Genomic DNA, 25,028 nt, shown 5'->3' with positions numbered 1-25,028 from the left:
AGATGTGCTACATATACCCAATGGAATATTATTCAGCCATACAAAGAAAAGAAATCCTGCTATGTGCAACATGGATGAATCTAAAGAGTATTCTGCTAAGTGAAATACACCAGGCAGAAAAAGACAAATACCATATGATTTCACTTATTCATGAATCTAAAAACAAAAAAAAATAGAATAAACAAAATAGCAGCAGACTCATGGACACTGAGAAGTGACTGTTGGTTGCCATGGGGGAGGGGTTCAAAAGGGTGGGTGAAAGGGAGAGGGGGACAAAAGGACACAACAATTCTCAGTCATATAAGCTGGTCACAGGGATGGCAGTACAGCATGGAGAATACAGCCAATGATTTTGTAATATCCTTCTATGTTGACAGATAATAACTGCACTAGGGGTAACAATTTAATAATGTGGGTAACTGGTAATATAATTGTTATATACCTGAAAACAACATAAGATTATATAACAATGATAGTTCTAATTTTAAGAACTTATTAAACTCATGTCTAGGATCTGTTTTTGCATTAATTATACCTAAAAAGAAACATATAAGCTGGTGCATAAATTCAGGTGTCAATTTTTTCATTTTGAGTATGTGTTTTGTATATATATTTTTATATATTCATATCATAAAGAAAAAGAAAGAAAAGTTACTAAGAAGTGAATGGGCTCACCTAGATTTATTTGACACATGGAGAAGGCCTTGATTTGATTTCCCAAGACAACATTAGAGAATAAAAGGAACTGGTCTTGAAATCAAAACACTTGGGCTCATATAAAACCTGCAGCATATATTGGCTGTGTAATTTGGGATGACAGAATTAACCCTTCTGAACTTCTCTTCTTCATCCACCTATTTCAGAGGAGATGACAACACTACGTTAATGTACTTTGAAAATTCTAAGTTGACACTATAAGTATTATTCTTGTCCACAACGAACATCATAATTAAACAGTTACATTTATTGTGATATGGACATTTAGTACATCTGTGTATATATAAATGTATGCATTTACACATATTCAAAGAGAGACTTTCTAATAGAAAAATAAAGACATCTGGCCTGTTAAGAATGGTTTACCTATGAAAACAATGGAAAAAAAATATTTGAAACCTATTGTTACATATACACTACACATACAGCATCCGTAACAGATAATATACTGATTAACTGTGTATACATACATGTACTGTTATCCCATCCTCACCTAAAGAAGGATCAAGCAATTATTAAGCCCAAAGCTCAGATAAAACAAAAAAAAGTATGCTAGCACATCTCAATTATCATAAATTCTGAACTGGTAACTCTTTTTTAGAAAGTTTCCATATAGAAATTTTAAAAGTTTGGTTAATGTTCACAATGAAGATATAAAATCTGAAAACACCCACCCTATTTATATGCCTATTCCCAAAGGTTATATTCTATTTCTAAAGTGAGTTCTGCTGTGATTCCCTGCAGCCTTTAGAAAGGGAAATCTGTTTTCATTTCCAGTCAGGAAGTCAGAGTCAACAAAACTTCTGTGGTTTAAAAAGAATGTGTGTGTCTGTGTCTGTGTGCACATGTGCACAAGCAGGTGTGTGTGCACATGAAAACATCAGAAAGAAATACATCAAAATGGTGACAATGAAAAATTAAATTGTTACTTGGTAATCTCTCTGCTCAAGGCAAAAGATCCTAAAAAATTAAGGTTAAAAATTTGTGTGAAAGATCAAAGACCTAAAACTATAAAAGTCATAGAAGAAAACAGGTATAAATCTTTATGATCTTGTGGCAGAAGGGACTTGATAATATGGGTGAATGTTGAAACTACAATGTTGTTCATGTGAAACCTTCATAAGATTGTATATCAAAGATGCCTTAATTTAAAAAAAATCTTTATGATCTTGGATTAGGCAATAAATTCTTAGATATGACACCAAAAGCACAAAGCAACAAAGAAAATATAAATAAATTTGAGTTCATTAAAATCAAAGTCCAATTATTCAAAGGACACAGTCAAGAAAATGAAAATATTTACAAATCAAATATTTGATATGGGACTCTCAACATATAATGAGCTCTTATAATTTAGTAATGAAAGACAAACAATTTACAAGGTTTAAAATGGGTGAAGATTCTAAACAGACACTTCTCCAAAGAAGAAATATGATGCCAATACATTCATGAAAAGATACTCAACACTGTCAGTCATTAGATCATGATAAGATACCACTTCACACCCACTAGGAAAGCTATAGTGAAAAGACAGATAATAAAAAGTGTTAGCAAGAATGTAAAGAAATCAGAACCCTCATATACAGGAATGCAAAATGGTGCAGCCACTTTGGGAAACAGTCTGGCAGTTCCTCAAAAGGTATACATATATACCCAAGAGAAATGAGAACATATGTCCCCACAAAACTTTTTACATTAATGTTCACAGCAGTATTATTCATAAAAGCTAAAAAGTGGGAACAACCTAATGATCAACAACTGATGAATGGATAAACAATGGATGAATGTGATATATCTATATAGTGGAATATTATTCAGCAATAAAAAGGCCTGAAATACAATACATGCTACAACATGGATGAACCTTGAAAACATGCTGAGTCAAAGAAGCCAGTCATAAAAGGCCACATATTGTATGATTCCATTTATATGAAATGCCCAGAACTAGTGACTGTCTGGAGATGGAAAATTTATCAGTGGCTGTATAAAGCTTGGCAGGGAAGGAAGGGAAGATTGGGAAGCAAAATCTAAAGGACACCAGGCTTCTTTCTGGGGTGATAAAAATGTTCTAAAATCGATTGTTATTATAGCTGCACAACTCTGTGAATATATTAAAAATTGCTGAATTGTACACTTTCAAATGGGGGAAACTGTATGGTATGTGAATTATATCTCAATAAAACAGTTATTCAAAAAATTTTCCTGGAACACAGGCATTCAATGAGGGAGAGAATGAATAAATGAAAGAATGAATTAAAGGGAACATATACCAAAAATGAAAAAATATGGATTGGGAGACCAAAGTGGTTTGAATCTCGGTTTTTCCATTTACTAAGTCCTGGATTTTATTTCTTCAACTCTAGTTGGGAATAATAATGTGATAATTCCTATAAAATGTTCATCCTAGTAGGAAAAGTCCCTAATGCTCATTTTAATCTAACAGATTCAAGCTATTTTAAAAGCAAAAAACAGTGTCATTGGGAGTAGTACTATTTGGTTGAGTGACAGGTTCATGGATGCCCTTTTTATTATTACTTTTTATATCTATACAGTCTACTCTTTTGCATGTACCAAATATCACATACTTTTAAAAACATCATAAAACAAAACACGCAACAACAAAACATATACGGCTTTAAGGACTGGATGTTTTTACTTCGTGGTCACTTCGCGATCTAGTCGGTGCACACCATTCTCCCTGAAGGGCAGCGCAGGCATTTCTGCAGCAGTGAAACTTCTCTCCCATACACTGAGAACTCAAGGCCCAGGTCTTAGCTGGGGAAAAAAACTATAGAGCCAATATTGACCACTCACTTTGAGCCATTTCTTCTGAATTACCCCGCATAAGGTTAACACGTTAGGTCTGTCTTTAAAATGGAGTGACTTTTGGAAGACAGCAGCACTCTTCTCCCCTGAGGGCAGGGACAGCGTCACCAAATACCCCCGGCTGCTGCGCGTTCTAGCACCCCGCCACGCAGGATAGAGGGGGTTCTCGTGGCCAGGCTCCCCCGTGTGTATCTAGTGGCTGCTTACCAAGTCTCATTTCAGTAAAGATACTACTTCTATGTTCCACAGGACCTGATGTTCTATAAGAAAGGCTCATCCTTTTTGTTTAAGGCATTATTCTCTGTTGAAATACATAGACTTTTGGGAGAAGTAGAGATTATGGTTTAACAATCATTTACACTGTATTGTGATTGAATTCATCAGTAGAAACTCAATAATTACACATTTTCTTTCCTCCCTTCATGAAGAGATTTAGAGGGAAGAGGGAAGCAGAAAATGTTCAAGGTGAAGAAGCGCAGACAACCTAATCATTCTGCCTAGAGCCCAACCTTTTTTTTGTGCTGTCAATTTCTGGCTAGACAATCCATCAAAGCTTCCAGAAATGAGTCATGACTAAGGAAGAGATTTAGAGTGTCAGCTAAACCCTCCAGGCACCCCAGACTTCAATAGAAATTCCCAAGGTTCAAACCTAGAAACAGGGTCCATTCCTACGAAGAACAAAGAAGCCAAATATTCGATTATGCTTTAACCACATAGGTCACATGCCAGACTAGGGAACAGATCAGTTTCATGGGCAAATACCTCTGAATACTACAAACAGACACAAAATAATTCACTCCATGGAACAGAGAAAGTATGACAGATTTCTGGCAAATGTATACATGTGCTGTGGCGAAACTCAGGAAACTTCTTAACCAAACTGAAATTAAAGCCATTGAGAAAAAGAACATTTATTACTTATTTGCAATGATTCTCTCACTAGAAGAGAACAATTACAGAATCTAATTGAGGTAAAGGAAGAGAAGAATTTTTGGTGATCTGCATTTTTGGTGATCTGCCTAAACAAAGGCTTTATTCTATGTCCATTATTTGTCCTTTGTGAAAAAAGAAAGTTAGCCAAAGAGGCAAGTGTCCTCCTGAGAATGCACATGCTCATGCAAGCAGGCACACGTGCAAATGCACATACATAAGTACACACACACACACTCCCCAAGCCACCTCTTCCATTAGAACTTTGGCTGCAGAAAGGTGAGGACCCAGGTATGCACCAGGCTGACAAATCTCAACAAGAATCCAGAGCACCCTCTCTCTCTGACCCTTGGGGCATCTTCTCTGAAGTAAAAGCTGCAAAGGTCATCAACCTCATCACCTACAGTTCCACAGGCAACTGAGGAGGGTTTAGCCAATACTGTCAGCCAATTCAACTGGAAGTTATTAAGTGTTTCAGGTACAAAACAAACTAAATAATTAGTCTTATACAAATAATATATTACCAAATGTGAAATGAACACTACATATAAAATTACTTGAGCTGCAAACATACTTAGATCTGAGAATTGGTCTAAATCCAATGTCATGCTCACACTTTAAATTTAGAAACCTTTATGCTCTAAGTAAATATAATCTGAATCTCTGCATTCAGAATTGTTAGTAGCCTCAGCATAGGTAAGCTTACTCTCTGGTCCCTACAGAAGGAAAATTATAATGCCACATTGGCCTATTCAATTCCACACCTAAAATATAATGGCTCAATTTGCCAGCCATCTCACACTTATTTGAAAGTTCCAATCAATATAAATGTTGGGTAACTCTACCCCTACTCTATTTTCTGTGATTCTTAAGAAGAATTAGAACTTTAAAAAGTGTGGATGGTATTGCTTTAGGAGCTTCTAAGAAACTGACCTGACATAGACACTACTCTGTTCAGTTGGATTATGAAATGAAATTTAAAAATCATTCCATATGATCACTGAGCAATCTCAGAATCCCTTGAGTTCAAGGGGAGTATCACTCAGATACTCTATCTAATGTGAAAAAAGGCTAAAGGAACATATTTGGTATGAGAAATATCCAGTATTAATACTTACACAACCTCCAGCAAGGACTTCAGCTAGAAGTGGAATGGAGCCATCTCTTTTGGTGAATTTGTCTCGGACAAAATCATTAACCTAATTAGAGAGATAACACCAGTTTATCAGAATTCCCAACCATTTCCTCTACTGGCACATTATTGGTTTTCTAAGGCAGCAAAATACCTGGCTTGTGATCAAATTAAAAATTATCAAATGTCTACATATAAATTTAAAATTTTACAAATGCCTTGATAGTGTGCCACTCTCAGCAGTATCAGTTTTCATTTTTGGCTTACTGGTGATCTAAGCAAATGATATAAATTCAATGAGAAAGAAACTTACAGTCAGTTTAATGGCTTTTTCTGGGGCAACCCCTATAAGTTGTGGTATCAGACCTAGGTAAATTGAGAAAATTGTTAGCAATATCAATGCACTAAAAATGAATACACAAGCTCAACATGAAACAGCTTTCCCCATATTTTTTACCCCAAACATTTTAGGGGTTTCATTAAAATGGGAAAAAACAGATTACCCTAAGAACGCTCTATATGAACGTAATAATTATTTATGTCAAATATAATTTTATGTTTTCTTGAGGCTATAAATCCTTTTCTTAAGCATGCTTCTTTAAAACTTGGTTATCTAACACCTCCCAAAAAGTACATGAGGAAGGAATGGAGCTCATGGACCTTCTCTACTCCTAGAACACTGTCACTAACAGTGTAACTAAATTCCTTCCCTTTCCAACCAACAACATACAAACACACACAGACACTTTAGAGAAGCCATGTTCTATGCTTGGAGAAGCTCTGCAAAGCATGCTGTTAAGCAGACCCAAATTTTGCCATAAATGATGCCACCCATGTAACAGCCTACACAGGCTTGGTTTTTATAGAATTCCAACTCCCATAATCTTCTCTTTAGAGAAACCCTGAATTCAGTACTCATTTATTTAAAGGGAAGCCAAAACTGCAGAGAAAAATGAAATTTTAAGTATCATTTAATGTATGTCTTCTACAAGCAAAAACATACGCCTACTGTATTCCTATTTACTAATACATGTCAAACTTAAGACATTTCAAAAGAGTTCTTTCGAAACAAAGGAAATCATTATTGTTAGAAAGCTACGTTTCCGCGGCTGGCTGAAAACCAGAAAAGAAAAAATATATAAACAATCCAACATCTGTAGATACTCATAGGGATCGGCTTTCTAAAGCACACAGATTATCCAAATTGTTAGCATACATTTTTAAAGATGCTAACAATAAACATTTTACATCCTTTAAATCACCCAGCCAAGGGGGGGTTATGTATGTGTTTTCACGCTTACTGCTGATCTTAATCCTACTTTAAGGATACTGCTGAGTGATTTTCTATGAGTTGAAAGCCAGCAAATAATCTTACATACAGGCTACTGTCAGTCAAACTGAATTATCAGTGACAAACACAAACCTGCACACACCTTTAATGGGTAGCAGCCTGATTTAAAAGAATAAATCAGCAGATGGCAGTCTTAACTTTCTAACCCTCATGATTACCAGGCCCGATTACTTTCCCATACAACAATGTCAGCATGTGTATTTGTTTTACAACCTGCCTCAATAAAGCTCATGGAATTTTAATGAAGTACTGATTTAAATAATTTTATCATTTTCGCCTGCAAAGAAATTTAGGCTAATCTGTCAACAATTTTGTCTGTCATCTGACAGAATAATGGACCAGTTCTAAGCAATATAGGACAATCTCAATAATCATAGTGTTCACATACAGGACTCCTACAATCTTCTCCCTAATACAAGAGTCTCTCATTTAAAGGACTGATTTTATCAGCTCACATCCTGAATAAAGCTAAGAATCCCTCTGCTTCCCCTCCCCTTCAACCTGCCATAGCAGACCCTTTTAATTAACATGATATCTCTCCCAAATGAAATCTGTGAGTGCCCATACATTGAGGAGGCTATACTGTGCAGTAGTAATCTAGGTTTCTTCTAACAGAAGACAGTCTCTTTAAAAGTATATACCAAGGAGGAAGAAAGGCCATTTATTCAACAAAGAAAGACTGAAGATGGCAAAGAAAAAAACAGCCTCGTACCATATCCAACCCTCAGATTCCCTATGAAATAAAATCTACATATGCAGGGATTACTATACTTTAAAACAAGCATTCACATGCACAGATCTACATTCTGGACAATGCACACCTCTTCCCATGGAGTACAGCTAGAATTTAGAGAGGACAGAGTTCTGAATATCTGAGCAAAATTAAATTACATTCATTCTCAGGAGAAGGGTATTTGAATCTAGCTTGATTTCAGAACAATCCTCCTCTCTTTTTCTCTATATATAATGCCAAAATTGATCATCATCATGACCATTCCCCTTCCTTCCAATATAAGTTACCAGAACTACATTTTTCACTTGAATATCTGCACATAATGCTAACCAAAGGTGTATTTCTCCTGTCCATGAGCACAAAGCTTTGTTCAGGTCCAGTCTTTCTTTCGAAGGAGGAGGTTCTAAGCCAAACAGTCTACAGAGCTCAGAATGAGCTAGGGATTAATGAGACTGTGGGCAAACAAACAAGTACAGTAAATTATGTAAACGCTCTGGACTTGAGCACGTAAAGAGTATTTTCAAAGAATTCCAAGTGGCGCCCAAAGGGATTAAAAAATTAATCTTCCTCCCAAAGGAAACCCTAAATTCTAATGTGAAAATATGTACATGAAAGTCACTCCCTCTCTAAAGAGAACAAGTTCCTACAAAGCCAATGGGAGGGGGCCGATTTCTGCATGGGGCTGCTGCCCTGATGCTGACAGCACTGTGCTCAGCCTGGACTTGGTAACGTTCTCTGCAAAAGAAAATCTCTCTTTCACTCAGTGCCTCTCAGCTAAGGGGAGGAAAGGAGCAAAAATGAGGCGTGTAGCCAAAAGGTTTTCTTTTATTTTTTTTTAAACTTCAGATGACTCACTGGAAAATGGTCTCCCTGGAAGAGAAAAAACACGTGATACTTCTTTCAGTTAGAACAAGTGGATGGAGGGTAAACTCACCTTCAAGTAGCAGCCTGGTTTCTGTTTCATAGAGAAGAGGTATCATCCTCGTATTCCACCTGCACACATGTGCCTTACTTTGTAATAGCACAGTGACCATAGAACCACATTGGGACAAACCCAGGACTTCAAGAAATACAGATAGCACCAAGAAGAAATGAAGACACTGTTGGCAAACTAATATTGCTAGTTACCAGGAAGAATGTAACCCCGGAAACGAGCAATGAGACAATAAAAGGAGAGAAAAAGCCCTAGTTTGACTGGGCAGGCTACACACTGATTTTCATGAATGAGTTAAAATCTGTTGCTGGTGAGATCAGTCACTAAATTCAGGAAGTAAGATTTGCTTACTTACCCCGGTAGAGTCCAAAGAAGCCCTCATAACGCAAGACTTTCTTAAAACAGTCAAAACTGTTCTTGTACATCAGCTCCCCAACAACAGAGCCACTGCCACGCTGGTTTTGCATGCGGGTCTTCACCAGATCTATAGGATATACTGCAGTGGCTCCTACAGCTACAAATAAAACAATTTGTAGGCTTAAAAGAGAGCACAATTAAATAAAGAATCTATAAGGACAACAAATCTCATCTCAAAGGACTAGAAAATAAAACACAGTATCTATTCTCACAAAAGAGACTTGATGTTATTTCTCCATCACTCCTACACAGCTGAAGGACAACAGGCCGGCAACACTGGGATCCACAAACACAGCTGCTACAGAGAACAACTGCAGGAGTTTTTCAAGTCATCACCAACATTAAATAATCAACACTTGATTTTCTATGACAATATCAAAATATTATATAACATATTTCTTTATATTTTCTACTAAATGCTTATATATTATACCAGTTACCCCTTAAAAATGACTATATATGTACATATACAGGTGGCTATGATTTTAAAATTTAGTTCACTAAAGCATTTTGGTAAATAACCTTAGTTAAAACCATGATATTGGAAACAAATCTCAGTGTGACCCTATCTCTATATACAGAATTTTGTTTTCTTAAAAAAAGACCAGGCTTTAATATTTCTTAGGGACTGAAAAATTTATAACATAAAATATAGTTTTTGACTGTTGAAAACCAAAACATGCTTTGCAACTTCTAAAATTGAGACTGAAAAGAAAAAACAGTAGTTTCATCAGTTCAGGCTTGTTTTGAAAAATCATATTTTAACCACACCTGTGAGGTTCTTCTCAACAAAGCAACTTCAGATTCTACACATTTTTTATGGAAAGACTTTTAGCAAAAATAAATCTCTCAAATTTTGCCCAAAGCAGGGAGGAGAAGTTTTTAGCAAAATCAAGTAGAAGTCTAGTAATTCTTCAACCAATGAAAGGGAAAGGGGGGGAAAAAAAACCAAGCAGAAAAGCAAAAAGAGGTGGTTTTATCTCATAACCTTCTGGAATTTATACCCCAAATCTTGATTTCCTACCTATCCTCACCCCCAACACCACACACACAGTCTTAACTCTCCACTTCTTCATACTAGCTTTAACCAGTTTCATTATACTGGTTAGTGCAGCACTGCCTCCAAGATTTTCATGTTATCACAGAGGTTTTGTTCTGAAGACGGACTGGCGCCAGAAGGGCTGTGGCCATGCCATGACAAGTCCTCTGATCATAGGTATAAATAAAGAACACTTCAGAAAGCCCTGTAGTCATGACCCACGGGAACAATGAACTGCACCTTTACCAATCTGTCCCAGCCTAGGAGATAGTATTACATTAACACAAGTTTGGAACAGCACATAGGCAGGTCACTCACCTCCAGCCACTGAACCCAGAGTGAATCTATAAGCAGACTCGGCAATCTGGAGCCAGATAGGCCTGCCTAAACCATGAGATTGCTGGTGGGAGAAAGAAAACGTAAAAAGTTTTATAAAAGCTTATCAATGAAAAAAGCTACAATTTGGCTATTTTAAGATTTTTAAGTAGATACCTCTATTACTAGCATTTTAAAACCATAGCCAGCTAAACTGACACAGTTGGGTTCCACACACACACACACTTTTTTACAATCCTATTTTGTTTCATTTATCTGCTACTATTAAGGAATACATGCTATCATTCTACAGAAGTGAACCTTTCAGGTAAAAAAAAATTACAGGTATAAAATCTTTCCTCACTTCTTTACTTTAACCAACAGAAAATCTTTAAATGTTTCTAAAATGTACAAAAATTATCTTCATTCTCAAATCAGAATACTGATCATAATTACTACCTCATATTCATATGTCCATCAATTACTGCATCAAGATCTAATACAGCTGATGTACTATCTTCCCATGCCTTGAAGCTATTGCATCTTTTACCAATAGCCACCTAATTTGATTTTGCCACCTCTCATCTGTTAGGGCTGGAGAAATCACAATAACTAGGATTGTTAGAATTGTATGTAAAGTAAAGTCAAGGACTTCTCTTTTGAGCTAAAGTGAAAATTTTTAATCAACTGTTTCAAGGGTTCAGAGTCTTTGCTCCCTTATTTCTGGCTTTGCAGTTCAACTACTGAAGTTATTGCTACATAAATATAGTATTTCTGACCTAATAGCACTTGGTCCCTAGACCTATGTATTCCCCAAATCTACCAATGCAACAAAATCAACTAAGGAGCTTAAAAAAATAAATCCCTGGAGCTTATGTGTTTTTTAAAGGCCTCAAATCATTCTGTTATGTAATCAGTTGGAGAATCACTGTCCTAGCCACATCTAGTTCTAACATAAAATCTTTGATGATAATAAAGCAAAGGGAAAAATCCGTTATGATTCAGAATTTGATTTCATGGGTATCCCACCGCATGAGGAATCCGAAATAATTTGTATTGGTGTGTTAGTCTTGTTCTTTAACATTTTCATTATGAAAATAGTAGTTATACTATATAGAGTCTGAAATGAAGAAACAAACCATTTATCATAAGGAAAAATTGAAAAACATTAACTCGTAATGAGCTTTTTAAAAACAGAAATTATTTAGATAGTCTCATTGTAATAATTTAGAGGAGAGAGAATCCAAGCCTAAAATCTAGAAGGAGAAAAGTAAGCCAGTCTATTCTGATTGACTTTCATCTGTACAATCTCTTCAAAGCTCAATTAACCAAGCTAAACATGACAAAGTCAGATAGTTACAACTTGTGAAGCAGCCTACTGAAAGGTTTTATCTGCCTTGTTTTCTAAATTTTTTACCACAATTAGCACCATTTCTGTTTTAACCAAAGCATCAGATATCTAAATATTTAATGTTTGATTGTAATCGCTGTAGATAGACATTTTTTAAAAGCTCATTAGGCTTGCCATAGTGCTGTGGCTCAATAAATTCTATAGTAAAAAGGAAAATAAGTAATACTTGATGAAAAGTCAAAATGAAACCCTTAGAAAATCTGGCGATTAGTAAAACACCATTACTTCAAATAATATCACTACATATTTTATAAATGTCAACTATCCTAAATAACAACTTTATTATAATCAAATTAGGTGAAAGCATATGTCTGTTACATCCAAAACTGAATTCAAAACATTGGAAGAAGCCATCATTAAAAAAGGTGGAAATTTCACACACTACAACATAATCATGATCTTGTAGGGGATACATTTTTTTCTTATCAAGTTAGCCCAAGCAACTAAACAGCCATCCAGTAAATTGGATTTATATGCTGTAACAAAAGTGAACAATTAATAATTTGAAATTGACATTTTTATCTGAAATCTAATAAGGGAAAGAGCAGGATATTTTAACAAAACCTTGTATATAATCCTAATTTTGACACATTCACAGAACAGTAAAAAATGTGCCATCCAAAGAGATAATTACTTTTCATTTTGTTTACTACCATAATAATAATAATAATAATAACAATAACAATAATAATAATTTTAGTCTGCTTAGAGATTTGCTGTCTCCCAAAGGTGAAAATACTTTACCAGCACCCACGACCTGTACCCTATGCAGCCCTCAGGGGTCCAATGTTTTTCAATCTCCTGTAAATAAATTCCCTTGTGAGACCATCAGGAGGATGCTGACTCAGCAATTTCTACACAGTGAGATAACACTGTACTAGTTTGTCAGTCAGTCCACTGCACATGCAAAGGCAGGGTGGCCATACTGTGGACAGGCCAGGTGACTTGCCAAATGTCTAACTGTGAGATGAGGAATAAGCAGAGTGACGGCCCTGGTCACCCCACTGCATTCTCCACCATTCTTTAAGTTAACAGTCTCCAATAACTCTTTATGATTGAACACTCTGGTCAGGCAAAGATTTTAAGGACTTACTCCCCAAATATTATTCCATTTATAAATTATATGCATGTTCTACTGTACTTGTTATATATAGAAAGATTTATATAAATATACATATATTTATCTAATATATATTACAAAATTACATATAAATTTTAAACATATACAAAAATAGAAATTATAAAAGAATGAGATTAAGTTATTTCTAAATTTTTACTTTTCATTCATTAATTCAAAAACCTTTTTGGTATCACTTTAAAGTATTATATTGACTGAATATGCTTCAGTTAATTTTTTAAATGTTGCTGAACACAGTGAGGCCAACCAGTTCTGATACTCTGTTTTAAAAACAACAATAGCTGAAAACACAATCTGTATCTTCAAGGTAAAGATGATGTATTTACATCATCCTTCAAGGTAAACAACATGTATTTTGAGGAAACCAAGTTATGATTTTGTGGCTTAGGTTTAAATTTTATTTTTTTAAAGAATGTGGCTGTTATGCCACCTTTTAAACAGATAGCCTACATGTTTTTAACATGTACAGAAAATTTTTTTCCAAAACTCAAATTACTCAGTCACACAACTGGGTGAAAATAAACCTCATTCTCATAGATTATAAATTATTTTCAATCATGTTCCATTTCAAAAGAATATGTTGAATTAAGACACATAGAATAAAAGGGCTGTAATGCCAAATAAGAATCAGGTAACCACTAATCATGATCTTGTAGGGGTCATATAAATCCTTATTCATGTAAAAGGTTTCTCCTATGTTCAACATATATTTACTTTATCCTCTCTTCCTTTAAAGATTATTTGTTAGTCCTACAAAATCCTCTGAAAACTGAAGGATTATACTGTGCTTTAATTCTTAGCTAAAAACATTTCTAACTATAATACCCAAATCCCTTTTGGCCTATGCCCTTATTAAATAGTACTTAATTTAAAAAATATACAATATATGGCTACTAAGGTTTTTTTCTTTTTTAGGCTTAGCTATCACTATAACTTACGGTTCACTTGTATTCAGGTATGTAAATGAATGTAATTAATGCTATGGATCTCACTTCATGAATATTCATAACTAGAATGCTATTGTAGCTGTCATCCCTATTAATGACTGTGTACTGCATTTTTAGCATTTAGGCTGAAAGAAAATACTCAGCACTAAGACCGCCTACCGTGAGCAAATAGGCCAAAGGAAAAGGCACTCTATCCCTTAAAGTTATGATTATGATCATGAAGGTGATATTTAACAAGATTAATTAAGTGTTTTTCAAAGCAAAATAAGAGTTGAGAATTTTAAATGACTTTTAACCTGTTCTCTAAGCATGTATATGATAGGAAATGACTTGAGACCTCACTGGGATAAGACAAAGTTCTTTTACTTTTGTTGCTGAAATGAGAATATAAATCTCTATGAGAATTAGACAAGGCAAGACTATGCCACTTAACAAGGCAAGCGGCCTGCCCAAACCGAGATGTCTCATGTAGGATGCTGACCCAATAAAGAGAGCTGCCTTTCCAAATGGCACACTATTAATGGCTGGAAGAAAAGGGAGGAAAAGCTGACGTCTTTCATACTGAACACAGGAGTGGTGAAAAAAGGCTAGATTTTATACCAACTAAAATGTATGACTGGGATGGTAAAATAAGGCTAGAGAAAATAAAATTATTTTGTCGGCAAATCACATCTATGAATTTAGCATGCCTAGATTTGAACTCAATATTCTTGGCCTTACAAACAAGATTAAACCCAAAGGCATGAAAGTCTAGGAGATGGAGGTTAAAAAAAAAGAAAAAGGAAATTTCTCCCAAATGCTAAACAATACATACTTTTCTCTCAGTAAAGAGGGGAGTTAAATTAAGACTGTAATAAGTCTTTAAAACTAATAATTTAAATGAGGTAAGTGGCTAATAAAACTAATATATAAACCCAATTTCCTCTTTTTTGAGACTAGACTTCCATTTTTGGTAAAATTATCACAGGTGAAAAAGTAAAAAGTTCCCCAAAAAGGGAACTAGTAAGTGAACTGTAATGCTTTCTCTTTACTCGTGAATCCAAAGTTCAAAGAAGGTCCATGAGAATGCAAAATACACAAAAGAGATAAAGTCCTATGTTTAAGGAATATTATACATGAAATAGGAAAATCATTCTAAGAGTGTTTTAGCAAAACCCAACCCAGCTTACCAAAAGTTCTTTGTGTGAGTGGTCTATAGCTTGAGTACAATTTTCCACACAAACAAAAATTTTTTTCAAAGTATGTATATGCCCAAGGAGGTCTATCACAGATCACTTATCCCATACAGTTGAAAAAGTAATTATGTGATATACACTAAAGAAGTTTGTTTACCCATTCCCTTTGACCTGGTTTTAACCTCCAAAAAAAAGACCTTCATGCTCCAAAAATGTCACACCCTCTTCTCTCTGAAACCAGTCTCCTTTATTTAACTCACTTTTCCCAAATGAACATTTCCACTTTTCTCACTGGTCATCCTACATTACAACATACTTACCCATTCTACTGTTGAAGAATATTGGAAAATTGTTTTCAGTTTTTTGCTATTGCAAATAATGCTGCTATACGTATTTTCGTATATGTCTTTTAATCAACATAAGTCATTCCTGTTATACCCAGGAAAGGAACTGTTAGGTCACTGGGTATATGTATTTTTAACTGCAGCTAATATGCCAGATAGTTCCCAAAGTTGTGATGCCAGCAGTTTATGACAGTTACCAATTCTTCCACCTCGTGAACAACACTTGCCATTGTCAGTTTAATTTTGGTCAATCTGAGCAGTGTAAATAGCATCTGATTATAGTTTGAAAGCATATTTTCTCTCTTTACTTAATGATATCAAAATTTTCTTTCTTTCTTCCTTTCTTTTTCTATTTGGATATCCTCCATTTTCCTTATGTGTAGCTTATTTTTTCACCCTTTTAGTAATAGGTTTTAACAAACAAAAGTTTGTACATTAAATGAAGTTCAACTTATTAATCTTTCAGCCAGATAAAAAGATGTAATTTCTTCCTTACTTTCTATCCCCTTCTACCTAAAGAATGTAGATGTAGGAGATTCTCAAGATGGCGGTGTGAGTAGGGTGGCGGAAATCTCCTCCCAAAACCATATATATTTTGAAAATACAGCAAATGCAACTATTCCTAAGAGAGTGACCAGAAGATACAGTACACGGGCCAGGCTACATCTCTGGGAACCCAACATCTCACATAAAGGTAAGATACAAAGCTGTGACCCAGCAGGACCCGAGCATGCCCCTCACCCCAGCTTACTGGCAGGAGGAAAAGAATCAGAGTGGGGAGGGAGTGGAAGCACAAGACCCCTAAATAACCAGCCCTAGAAATCTGCCCCTGAAGCACAGACACACATGGCATGGTGCACTGGATATTAGAGGAGTGGAAAAGCAAAATCTGAGATTAAGACTGCAAACAGATCCCCACAGCCAGCTGCCGTGGGACAAAAGCAAAGCAGGGGTTTTAAAAGTCTTAAAGCAACAAGGGTTTAAATCATCCTGGCACACTCAGCCCAGCAGGCTGGGAACTTTAAGGAACTTCACATGCCCTGACCCCCTAGATGGCAGCACAGATCCAAACACCCACGTGGCTATAAGTAGCCTGCTGTTCCTTCCTCCCCACTGGTACTGCAAGCAAACTGGCTGACCAGCCATTGCTGTGGAACAGCCAGGGAGCAGCCCCGCCTACAGCAACCACACAGATCAACAAAAAGGTTTCTCCCTGCATGTGGCTAACTGGCCCAGACCCAGAGGCTGCTCCCTGTGCACAGCTGACCAGCACAGACAGTGGAGACCAGCACAGAGTCCAGGAGGTACAAAGGGGCTTTGTTCTCTAGGCAGAAGATACGCCACTTGCCTGTGACCCACGCCATTGTCCTGAGGGCTGCCCCACCCACCGCAGCTTAGGCAATTAACCCAATCTTCCTGAAAAAGAATTCAAAATAAAAGTCATAAACATACTGATGGAGCTACAGAGAAATATGCAAGAGCTAAGGGATAAATTCAAGAGGGAGATAACAGAAACAGAAGGATTTAAGAGCAGACTGGGTGAGGTGGAAGAGACTGTTAATGGAATAGAAATCAGAGAACAGGAATACAGAGATGCTGAGGCAGAGAGAGATAAAAGGATATCCAGGAATGAAACAATATTAAGAGAACTGTGTGACCAATCCAAATGGAAGAATATTTGCATTATGGGGGTACCAGAAGAAGAAGAGAGAGAAAAAGGGATAGAAAGTGTCATTGAAGAAATAATTGCTGAAAGCGTCTGCAATCTGAGGAAGGAAATAGTCTCTCAGACAATGGAAGTCCACAGATCTCCCAACACAAGGAACCCAAGGAGGACAACACCAAGACATATAATAATTAAAATGACAAAGATCAAAGACAAGGACAGAGTATTAAAAGCAGCCAGAGAGAGAAAAAAGATTACTTACAAAGGAAAACCCATCAGGCTATCATCAGACTTCCCAACAGAAACCTTACAGGCCAGAAGAGAATGGCATGATATATATTCAATGTAATGAAGCAGAAGGGCCTCGAACCAAGAATACTGTATCCAGCAAGAATATCATTTAAATATGAAGGAGGGATTAAAGAATTTCCAGATAAGCTAAAGTTAAGGGAATTTGCCTCCCAGAAACCATCTCTACAGTGTATTTTAAAGGCACTGCTCTAGATGGAGGTATGCCTAAGGCTGAATAGCTGTTACCAGAGAAAATAAAACCACACAACAAAGAAAGTAGACCAACCAAATACTAACCAAATGCAAAATAAAATCAGCTATCCACAAAATCAGTCAAGGGAAACACAAAGAGTACAGAATAAAATACCTAACATATAAAGAATGGAGGAGGAAGAAAAAGAAGGGAGAGAAATAAAGAATCATCAGACTGTATTTATAATAGCATAATAAGTGAGTTAAGTTAGGTGGTTAGATAGTAAAGAAGCTGCCCTTGAACCTTTGGTAACCATGAATCCAAAGCCTTCAATGGCAATAAATACATATCTATCAATAATCACCCTAAATGTAAATGGACTGAATGCACCAATCAAAAGACACAGAGTTACAGAATGGATAAAAAAGCAAGACCCATTTATACATTGCCTACAAGAGACTCACTTCAAAACCAAAGACATACACAGACTAAAAGAGAAGGAATGGAAAAAGATATTTCATGCAAACAATAGGGAGAGAAAAGCAGGTGTTGCAGTACTTGTATCAGACAAAATAGACTTCAAAACAAAGACAGTAACAAGAGACAAAGAAGGACATTACATAATGATAAAGGGGTCAGTCCAACAAGAGGATATAACCATTATAAATATCTACGCACCCAACACAGAAGCACCTACATATGTGAAACAAATACTAACAGAATTAAAGGAGGAAATAGAAAGCAATGCATTCATTTTAGAGAGACTTCAACACACAATTCACTCCAAATGACAGATCAACCAGAGAGAAAATAAGTAAGGACACAGAGGAAGAGATTTCCTACCAAAACTTCCCAAATGAACCATACTCACATACCTTGGTCTTTCACTAGCACACATGGGTATTCACCAATGTGGCAGCAATGAGAAAAGTGGACTTGGGCTCCTCTTTCCATGGCATGCCCATTGAGCTTCTGTTCTCTCTTTCCTTGTCTCCTGTTTCCCTTCTCCCTCTACCCATGCCCTCCCCATGTCTCCTAGCCTCAGAGGGCACCACAGTCTCCTAAGGAAACATGAAGGACACAAGTCCCATGTCTATTAGAGCAGGGAAATACCAGGACAGGATTAGCCCTCCAAACCTTCACCCCACACACAAAGCCATGTGACCATCACTACAACTGAAGCTTCCTCCAAGTGCTACAGAAGTAGGGATTTCTTTGAAACAAGATTTTTTTTAAAAACTGCTCTATTCCACACTTCAAGGTAATATCATAGGATTTATTTTCCTATCAAGATAGCATTTTTGAAATCAGGAATGGGACTGAACTAACTTTATAAGACTCTGAAGCTATTGTTTTAATCATCCTCAACATTAAAAGTTTACTAATATTTTATCAAAAAGGTAATAATAGTCACAATTTTCTTTCTGGTTCATTAATTAGATAGTTTCCTTGTGTTACTGTTGGAATCTATAAGCACAATCTCAGGGAAGGATTTATTTCATTAAAGGGATATCTGCTATAGTAAAAATCCTACAAATACAGTTTAATGATACAAAGTGAATTTAACACTAATCTTTAAATGTGACTAGACAAATGAAAGGACAAGACTGCTACTTCTAGCAGAAAGAAAGCCAAGTCCATGTATGTTTCCACTTTTATTTTCCTTATCTTAATAAGATAAAAGGAAAAAAACCCACAAACAAATCTAGTTACCCCATAAAAATACTCTATGAGGGTGGGAGTAACAGTTCTGTAAAGGTAATCTTTGAGCTAAGCATTAAGTATTTTTCTGGAAAGTTGTTTTTAATTTTCATAGCACTCAGAAACTCTATCCTGTCAGGTACTGCTTCAGCATTTTTGAAGGTGATTCTATTTATGAAATTCTTCCTACCTGTCTCTGAAGTTCCGCCAGGTTGTAAGGTAAGGCCCCCTCAGCCAATGGGGCTATTCTCTCAATATCTGCCAAAGTTAGGCGCCTTCAGGCAAATATATGGGAAAGAAAGAACTGTTAGACAACAACAAATTCCTCATACCAAGATCAACTTTCTTCAGAAAAAAAAGGTGGGGGTTCAGGGGAGCTACGATTTAAAAGTATGATTTCCCTATTCACACAGACCATTTTAGTGAGGAAAAAGAATCTCCAGATCCTGCTTGCCACAACAAAAGCAAAAGACTTCAGAGAAATAATGTAGAGTATACAAGTTTAATAAGACTCGAATAAAACATATTAAAATTAAAGAAATAATTCTTGCCAAAAGCAAAGTATAGATGTTGACAGTTCATACATACTGCACTTATCCCTTTAGCATACATATGTAATGCATTGTTGCAAGTACCTTGAGAAGGATAAACACAAAACTGATCAATACTAGTTGCCTTTAAGGGAAGGCACAAGGGTAAAAGGGAGACTTTTTTACAGCATGCTCTTTCTTGGAGTTTATATAATGAATGAACTATTATTAAAATGAACTGAAAGCCCACACCACTGCTTCACAGATTTGTCCTATAATAAACATTGTGAGGAATTATTGGAATAGTTACCCTGTGGCGTTATATAAGTCTGCAAGCTGGTACAGGATATCAATTTCTAGTGGGGTGACTTGTCCATAGCGTATGGCACTCTGGGCAAATTCCTCTGGAAGAAAAAGAAAATATTTAAAAATGTTAAAAGATTCTTCACATAAAACAAACTTCTATCTTAACTATAATGTGGAAGCTAAAGGCATTTTAGTACTATTTAAAAAATCTAAAACTGAATTTAAGTGCCTAAGTTGAACTATGTAACTATGAAATTCTAAAAGTTGGCAAAACATAAAATGTTAAGATGACTGAAACAGGAAAACCAGATAAAGATAAATTAACTTCAAAGATAAAAAAATGTCTTCAGAATCCTCTCTCTTACTTATTCATTTTGGTCTCCAAATAAAAAAGTTGGCTATTCTCCAGTCACCTAAAACATCCTAGTACAATTCAGCAAAAGAAGTAGGCTTGCTCGGCTTTTTGTGGCAACTTCTCACTACTATAAACAAGCTGCTGCCACAGTGCACTGATCTGTTCCACAGACTGGGCCAAGGTTCTTTTAAAAACTGTCAAAGCCACTTCTCCATTCCTGACCTCAGCATCCCATTAGATCCACCTGGATATTTGGAGACCATTATGGCCCAAGGGACACATATGCACATGGTAACATTTCTAGATCTGGCTTCAGAGTAGTGAACTTAGGTCAACCTCATAGCCTAGACTAAGAAAAGTTAAGATGCTGAGATCCAAAGCAATACAGATTTTCAAAATCTTACCCTTTGTGACTTCAACATCTTTCCTTGTGCCAGCTAGAGTGCTATATATCTTACGAACAAGCTCCATGTTATTCAGTAAGGAGTTAAACGCATTGAAGTAGGAGAAGCTAACCTGATGTGAGATACTTCCTCCAGCTGCCTAGAAATGACAATAAAAAAGTTAAAGAAAAACCAAAACACTTTTACGGACACTGTACTTTTCTCAAAGAAGATCCAAGGGAGTGTTCACTGTGATTAACCACCAGTCCATACAAGGCAATACCACACTGACACAGAACATTTCATGCCCTCAGGGAGGTCTATGTAGTTTAGGTTTTAAGGAAGAAAGCAACATCTGGAAGTCGGGCTTCATGGTTCACTACCTATAAGGTCAGAAACAATAATTATAATTATCATATATCAAAAGCAATGGTTATTCAAACAGGATTTTCAAGATCCTCAACTATGAAACTCCTGCTATCTCTGGATAATCTAAACATCAATGTACAATATAAGAAGCATTTTTTAAACTTGCCTTTTTCTCCCACATACACAAAACCAGTGGTAACTTTAAATTTTAAGACTGTTTCACAATATCGACTTTCCTAATCTTATTTTTTAAAGGCCATTGTTATAATTAAGATATTTAACAGTCTGTGCTGGGCTCTGAATCTGTATCATGAAAGGTACAACTACCAAAACTCCAAAAAATGTAGAGCAAATCCAGGGAAGACTTATTTATCATTAGCTCTGTCATCAGTGGAACAGCACAAAAGAGGCTTTCTAACGTCTTGGGGGATGGGGGACCAAGTGGCTTTCATTACTCTGTAGGATGGAGGTAATTTCTCCCTTTGCCTACTACTTGGGCATAAATTCCAAAAAGACTATTTTTCACAGTTTGTAAAAGTCTAATTTCTAAACCAGGAGTCAGAGGAACCCATACGACTGAAAATTTCTCTAATAAAACTCAAAAAAACACTTATGGTATACAAGTGTGAGAACCTTAATCACAAAAGATTTTTAAGAATAGTGTAGGCAATACTATTACCTACAAATATATCCACCCTCACCACGCCTCACAAACAGGCCTTAACCCAAATACAGATGATATTTTATTAGTTTGAATTTGGTTCAAAGTGATCCAAAAGCAGGACTCAAATTATTTAATACATTATTCCAGGGGAATGAAATGGTGTTAGATAAACCGTGGCAATAGCAGGTCTATCTAACCCAACTGGAAAAGAATGAATGGGTCTCCTCACCACAAGGCACCAAACATGACCCTCTCACTCGGATTTTCTTTCCTTCTTTTCTCCTTCCCTCCCTCTCTCCCTTTCTTTCTTTCCTTCCTTCCTTTATTTTTTTGGCTGGGTATGAGGTGAGAGTGTGGGAGTGGGAGATGGGTGTCAGGGAGGTGAAATGTGTAGGAGAAAGTGACATGCTCCATGTTCAAATTCACTGAAGAAAAAGAACAGAAGTTGATCTTTCTACCCCATCTAAATCAGGGATAATGATCTTCAGCTGAAACAACAAATGCACCCATTGGCTTCCCTCCATTTAAAACAAGCAGCAATCAAAAACCTACACTAAGTACAATGTATGAATAAGAAAACTGGTAAGTGAGGAAAGTTTCACCACTCTTTGTGAGGAAGTGGATGACATCAGTTTGCTATTGGTCCAGTTGATTACTTTACAGAGATTAGCAGTTTGACATAACAAAAAACTGTCTGGTCCATGTAGACTGAATGCATAGGTGAAGGGGCAGAGAGAGAAGTGAGCCACAGAGGCTGATGCACATATTTCTCTGGCACCTTCTGCCATGACCATGGTTATTAAAACAGTGTAGAGGCCAGTGATGATCCCTCTAGCACACAGCACCCTGCGGGCAACAACAGAAGGAGCCATCCTTACAACCTGCAAGGCTTTGGGAGCCTGGTGGGATGGAAAAAGGCAAGGTGAAAGCATTAGTATCTGGGAGAAGTACTGCCCACTGGAAAAAGTAATTGCATACTCTTGTCTACAGACTCCCTTGGTTTGTTTAGTTGGACTCCATAAATGGAAATAAACAACTTAGAAATATAAGAGAGCAAAATGGTGGCTCTGAAAAAGCTATGTTTTGGGAAAAAACTATTCACCATGACCCCCACCTCCCTTAACCACTCCTGTTTACCTTCCACCAAGGCAAGTATAAAGTTAGAATAGTTGACAGTCAGATGGGCCCAGGGATACAATCCAGGACCTAATAATTCAAAATGTTCAAGGAAATAGAAAGTGGAAGTACTTGGTTTTTACTTACTGAAACTAAGTTCTCCTCCACAAAGGGAGTAAGCATGTGAGACCGGATGGTGACCATGATGTCCCTGAAGTCCAGACCAGAGATCAGGCCGCTTTTGCTTTTGTCTTTGAGTGCAAAGGCTTGCCTTGCATGTTCCAACTGTAGCTCCTGGAGGGAAAAGTCAGAAAAAGGGCATTCGGTTGCTTAAAGCACATCCCAAGTACATGTTTTGGAAAGAAGGACAACACATTCTTCACCTACAAGCATTTGCAACGGAAATGAAGTGTGCAGCACTGAATTTACAACGAAACTTTAAATTTCTTTTGAAAAGCACATGCTTTCCTAAAACGTACTACACACTTCTCCTCAGAAAGAAGAATGAATCACAGCAAGGCAACAAAGAAAAAGGAGGAGGAAAAAAATTCTTCATTTACTTGAAAACCTTTCATCACTGAAAACAGAGTATGTTTTCAGGTTTATTTCAGCCTTTAAAATAAGTAGTAATTTATTCTTTCCTGTTTGAAGGGATTCTTGTCCCCCAAGAGTACTGTTTGAATTAAAAGTTTAGATTGATTTTCAGTTTTTTAAATTTTAAATGTTGCAATCAAGCTGTCTCTCACACTCTCCGTCAAAGAATTAGAGACCACTTTTCAGTCAGTGAGAAAGTCTACTGACTGGTAAATGCAACACTTCATAATTCTAACATGAAAGTTATGAATAACAAACTGCATAACCAGTATTTAACTATCACCACATCTGGCTCTGGGCACAGTTACTTATAAACTTAAAACAATCTAGGATCTCTCTGAATTTTTGAACTGCTGAGCAGCCAAAACTTTGTAGTAAGTGATATCAATAAAAACATAAAATGTGGCATTAATACCCTAAATACTATGCACAAGTCAAAATTAGAGCATTTCTGCCCTGAGGACCCATGACATATCCAAATAAATCTGTTAACACAACATTATAATGGTGCTATTAGATGCTATTGTCACACTATTTCCAACTCTTGAAATAATATTCACATTTAAATGTAAAAATAGTCACAGATAAAATTAAATATTGCAACTCATTACCACTTACTTATGAAAGCCTATAAATCAATGTTGTTTTATCTTTCTTGTGACATTTAAAATAGCTTTTGGTAGAAGTCTCACTATTTTACTAATTTATTTAATTATATTTTTCTAGGGACTTGTGATATCTTGATGTAATTCAAAGACATTAAAAAGTTCCTCAGCAGGTGTTTGTCTTATGATAATTCATTAAGCTATACCTTTGTTTTATGGCTTTCTGATTTGTATTTGACAATAAAACAAATCTGAAAGTACTTTTTCTTAAGATTAGAAGGCTAGAGACAAGTATATCAAACCTACTAAATCAATAATTTTAACTTTAAAAAATTAAATGACAATGAGGAAAACATCTGAATATTTTAATATCTACCTTTCAACATCTAAATACAGGCATACCTTGTGGGACTGTGGGTTCAGTTTCAGACCACCACAATAAGAGGAATCCAATGAATTTTTTGGTTTCCCATTGCATGTAAGTTAGATTTACGCTTATTCTGTTGTTTAGAGTGTGAACAACATCACGTCTAAAAAACAATGTATATACCTTAATTAAAAAATGCTAACCATCATTTAAGCTTTCAGTAACTCATAACCATTGAACACAGAGCACCACAAAAAATATAACAATAATGAGAATGTTTGAAATACTGCAAGAATTACCAAAATGTGACACAAAGACATGAAGTGTCAAATGCTGTTGGGAAAATGGCACTGACAGACTTTCTCACTGCAGGGTTGCCACAAACTTTCAATCTGTAAAAGTCACAACATCTGCGAAGCACAATAAAGTGAAGCACAGTAAACTGAGGTATGCCTGTATTTGGATTTTCTAGCAAAGAG

At 36.2% G+C, this 25,028-nt stretch overlaps 1 protein-coding gene across 3 annotated transcripts in view; it reads right to left on the bottom strand.

Annotated features, from left to right (window-relative positions):
* The window catches only part of SLC25A12 (solute carrier family 25 member 12), an 88,716-nt gene that overhangs the window by 20,220 nt on the left and 43,468 nt on the right, over positions 1-25,028 (bottom strand). For all 3 annotated transcript variants that reach the window (XM_017655970.3, XM_017655972.3, XM_017655971.3), the window contains 8 exons: positions 23,131-23,277; positions 20,856-20,994; positions 20,101-20,194; positions 19,451-19,535; positions 10,398-10,479; positions 8,979-9,137; positions 5,919-5,971; positions 5,592-5,672 (listed from right to left, as the gene is read on the bottom strand). In XM_017655970.3, coding sequence (XP_017511459.1) covers positions 5,592-5,672; positions 5,919-5,971; positions 8,979-9,137; positions 10,398-10,479; positions 19,451-19,535; positions 20,101-20,194; positions 20,856-20,994; positions 23,131-23,277 — 840 coding nt within the window. The remainder of the gene's footprint in view (positions 1-5,591; positions 5,673-5,918; positions 5,972-8,978; positions 9,138-10,397; positions 10,480-19,450; positions 19,536-20,100; positions 20,195-20,855; positions 20,995-23,130; positions 23,278-25,028) is intronic.

This window comes from Manis javanica, chromosome 12 (assembly GCF_040802235.1).
Source record: "Manis javanica isolate MJ-LG chromosome 12, MJ_LKY, whole genome shotgun sequence".
NCBI classification, from domain to species: Eukaryota; Metazoa; Chordata; class Mammalia; order Pholidota; family Manidae; genus Manis; species Manis javanica.
This window is presented reverse-complemented; position numbering and strand designations above follow the sequence as displayed.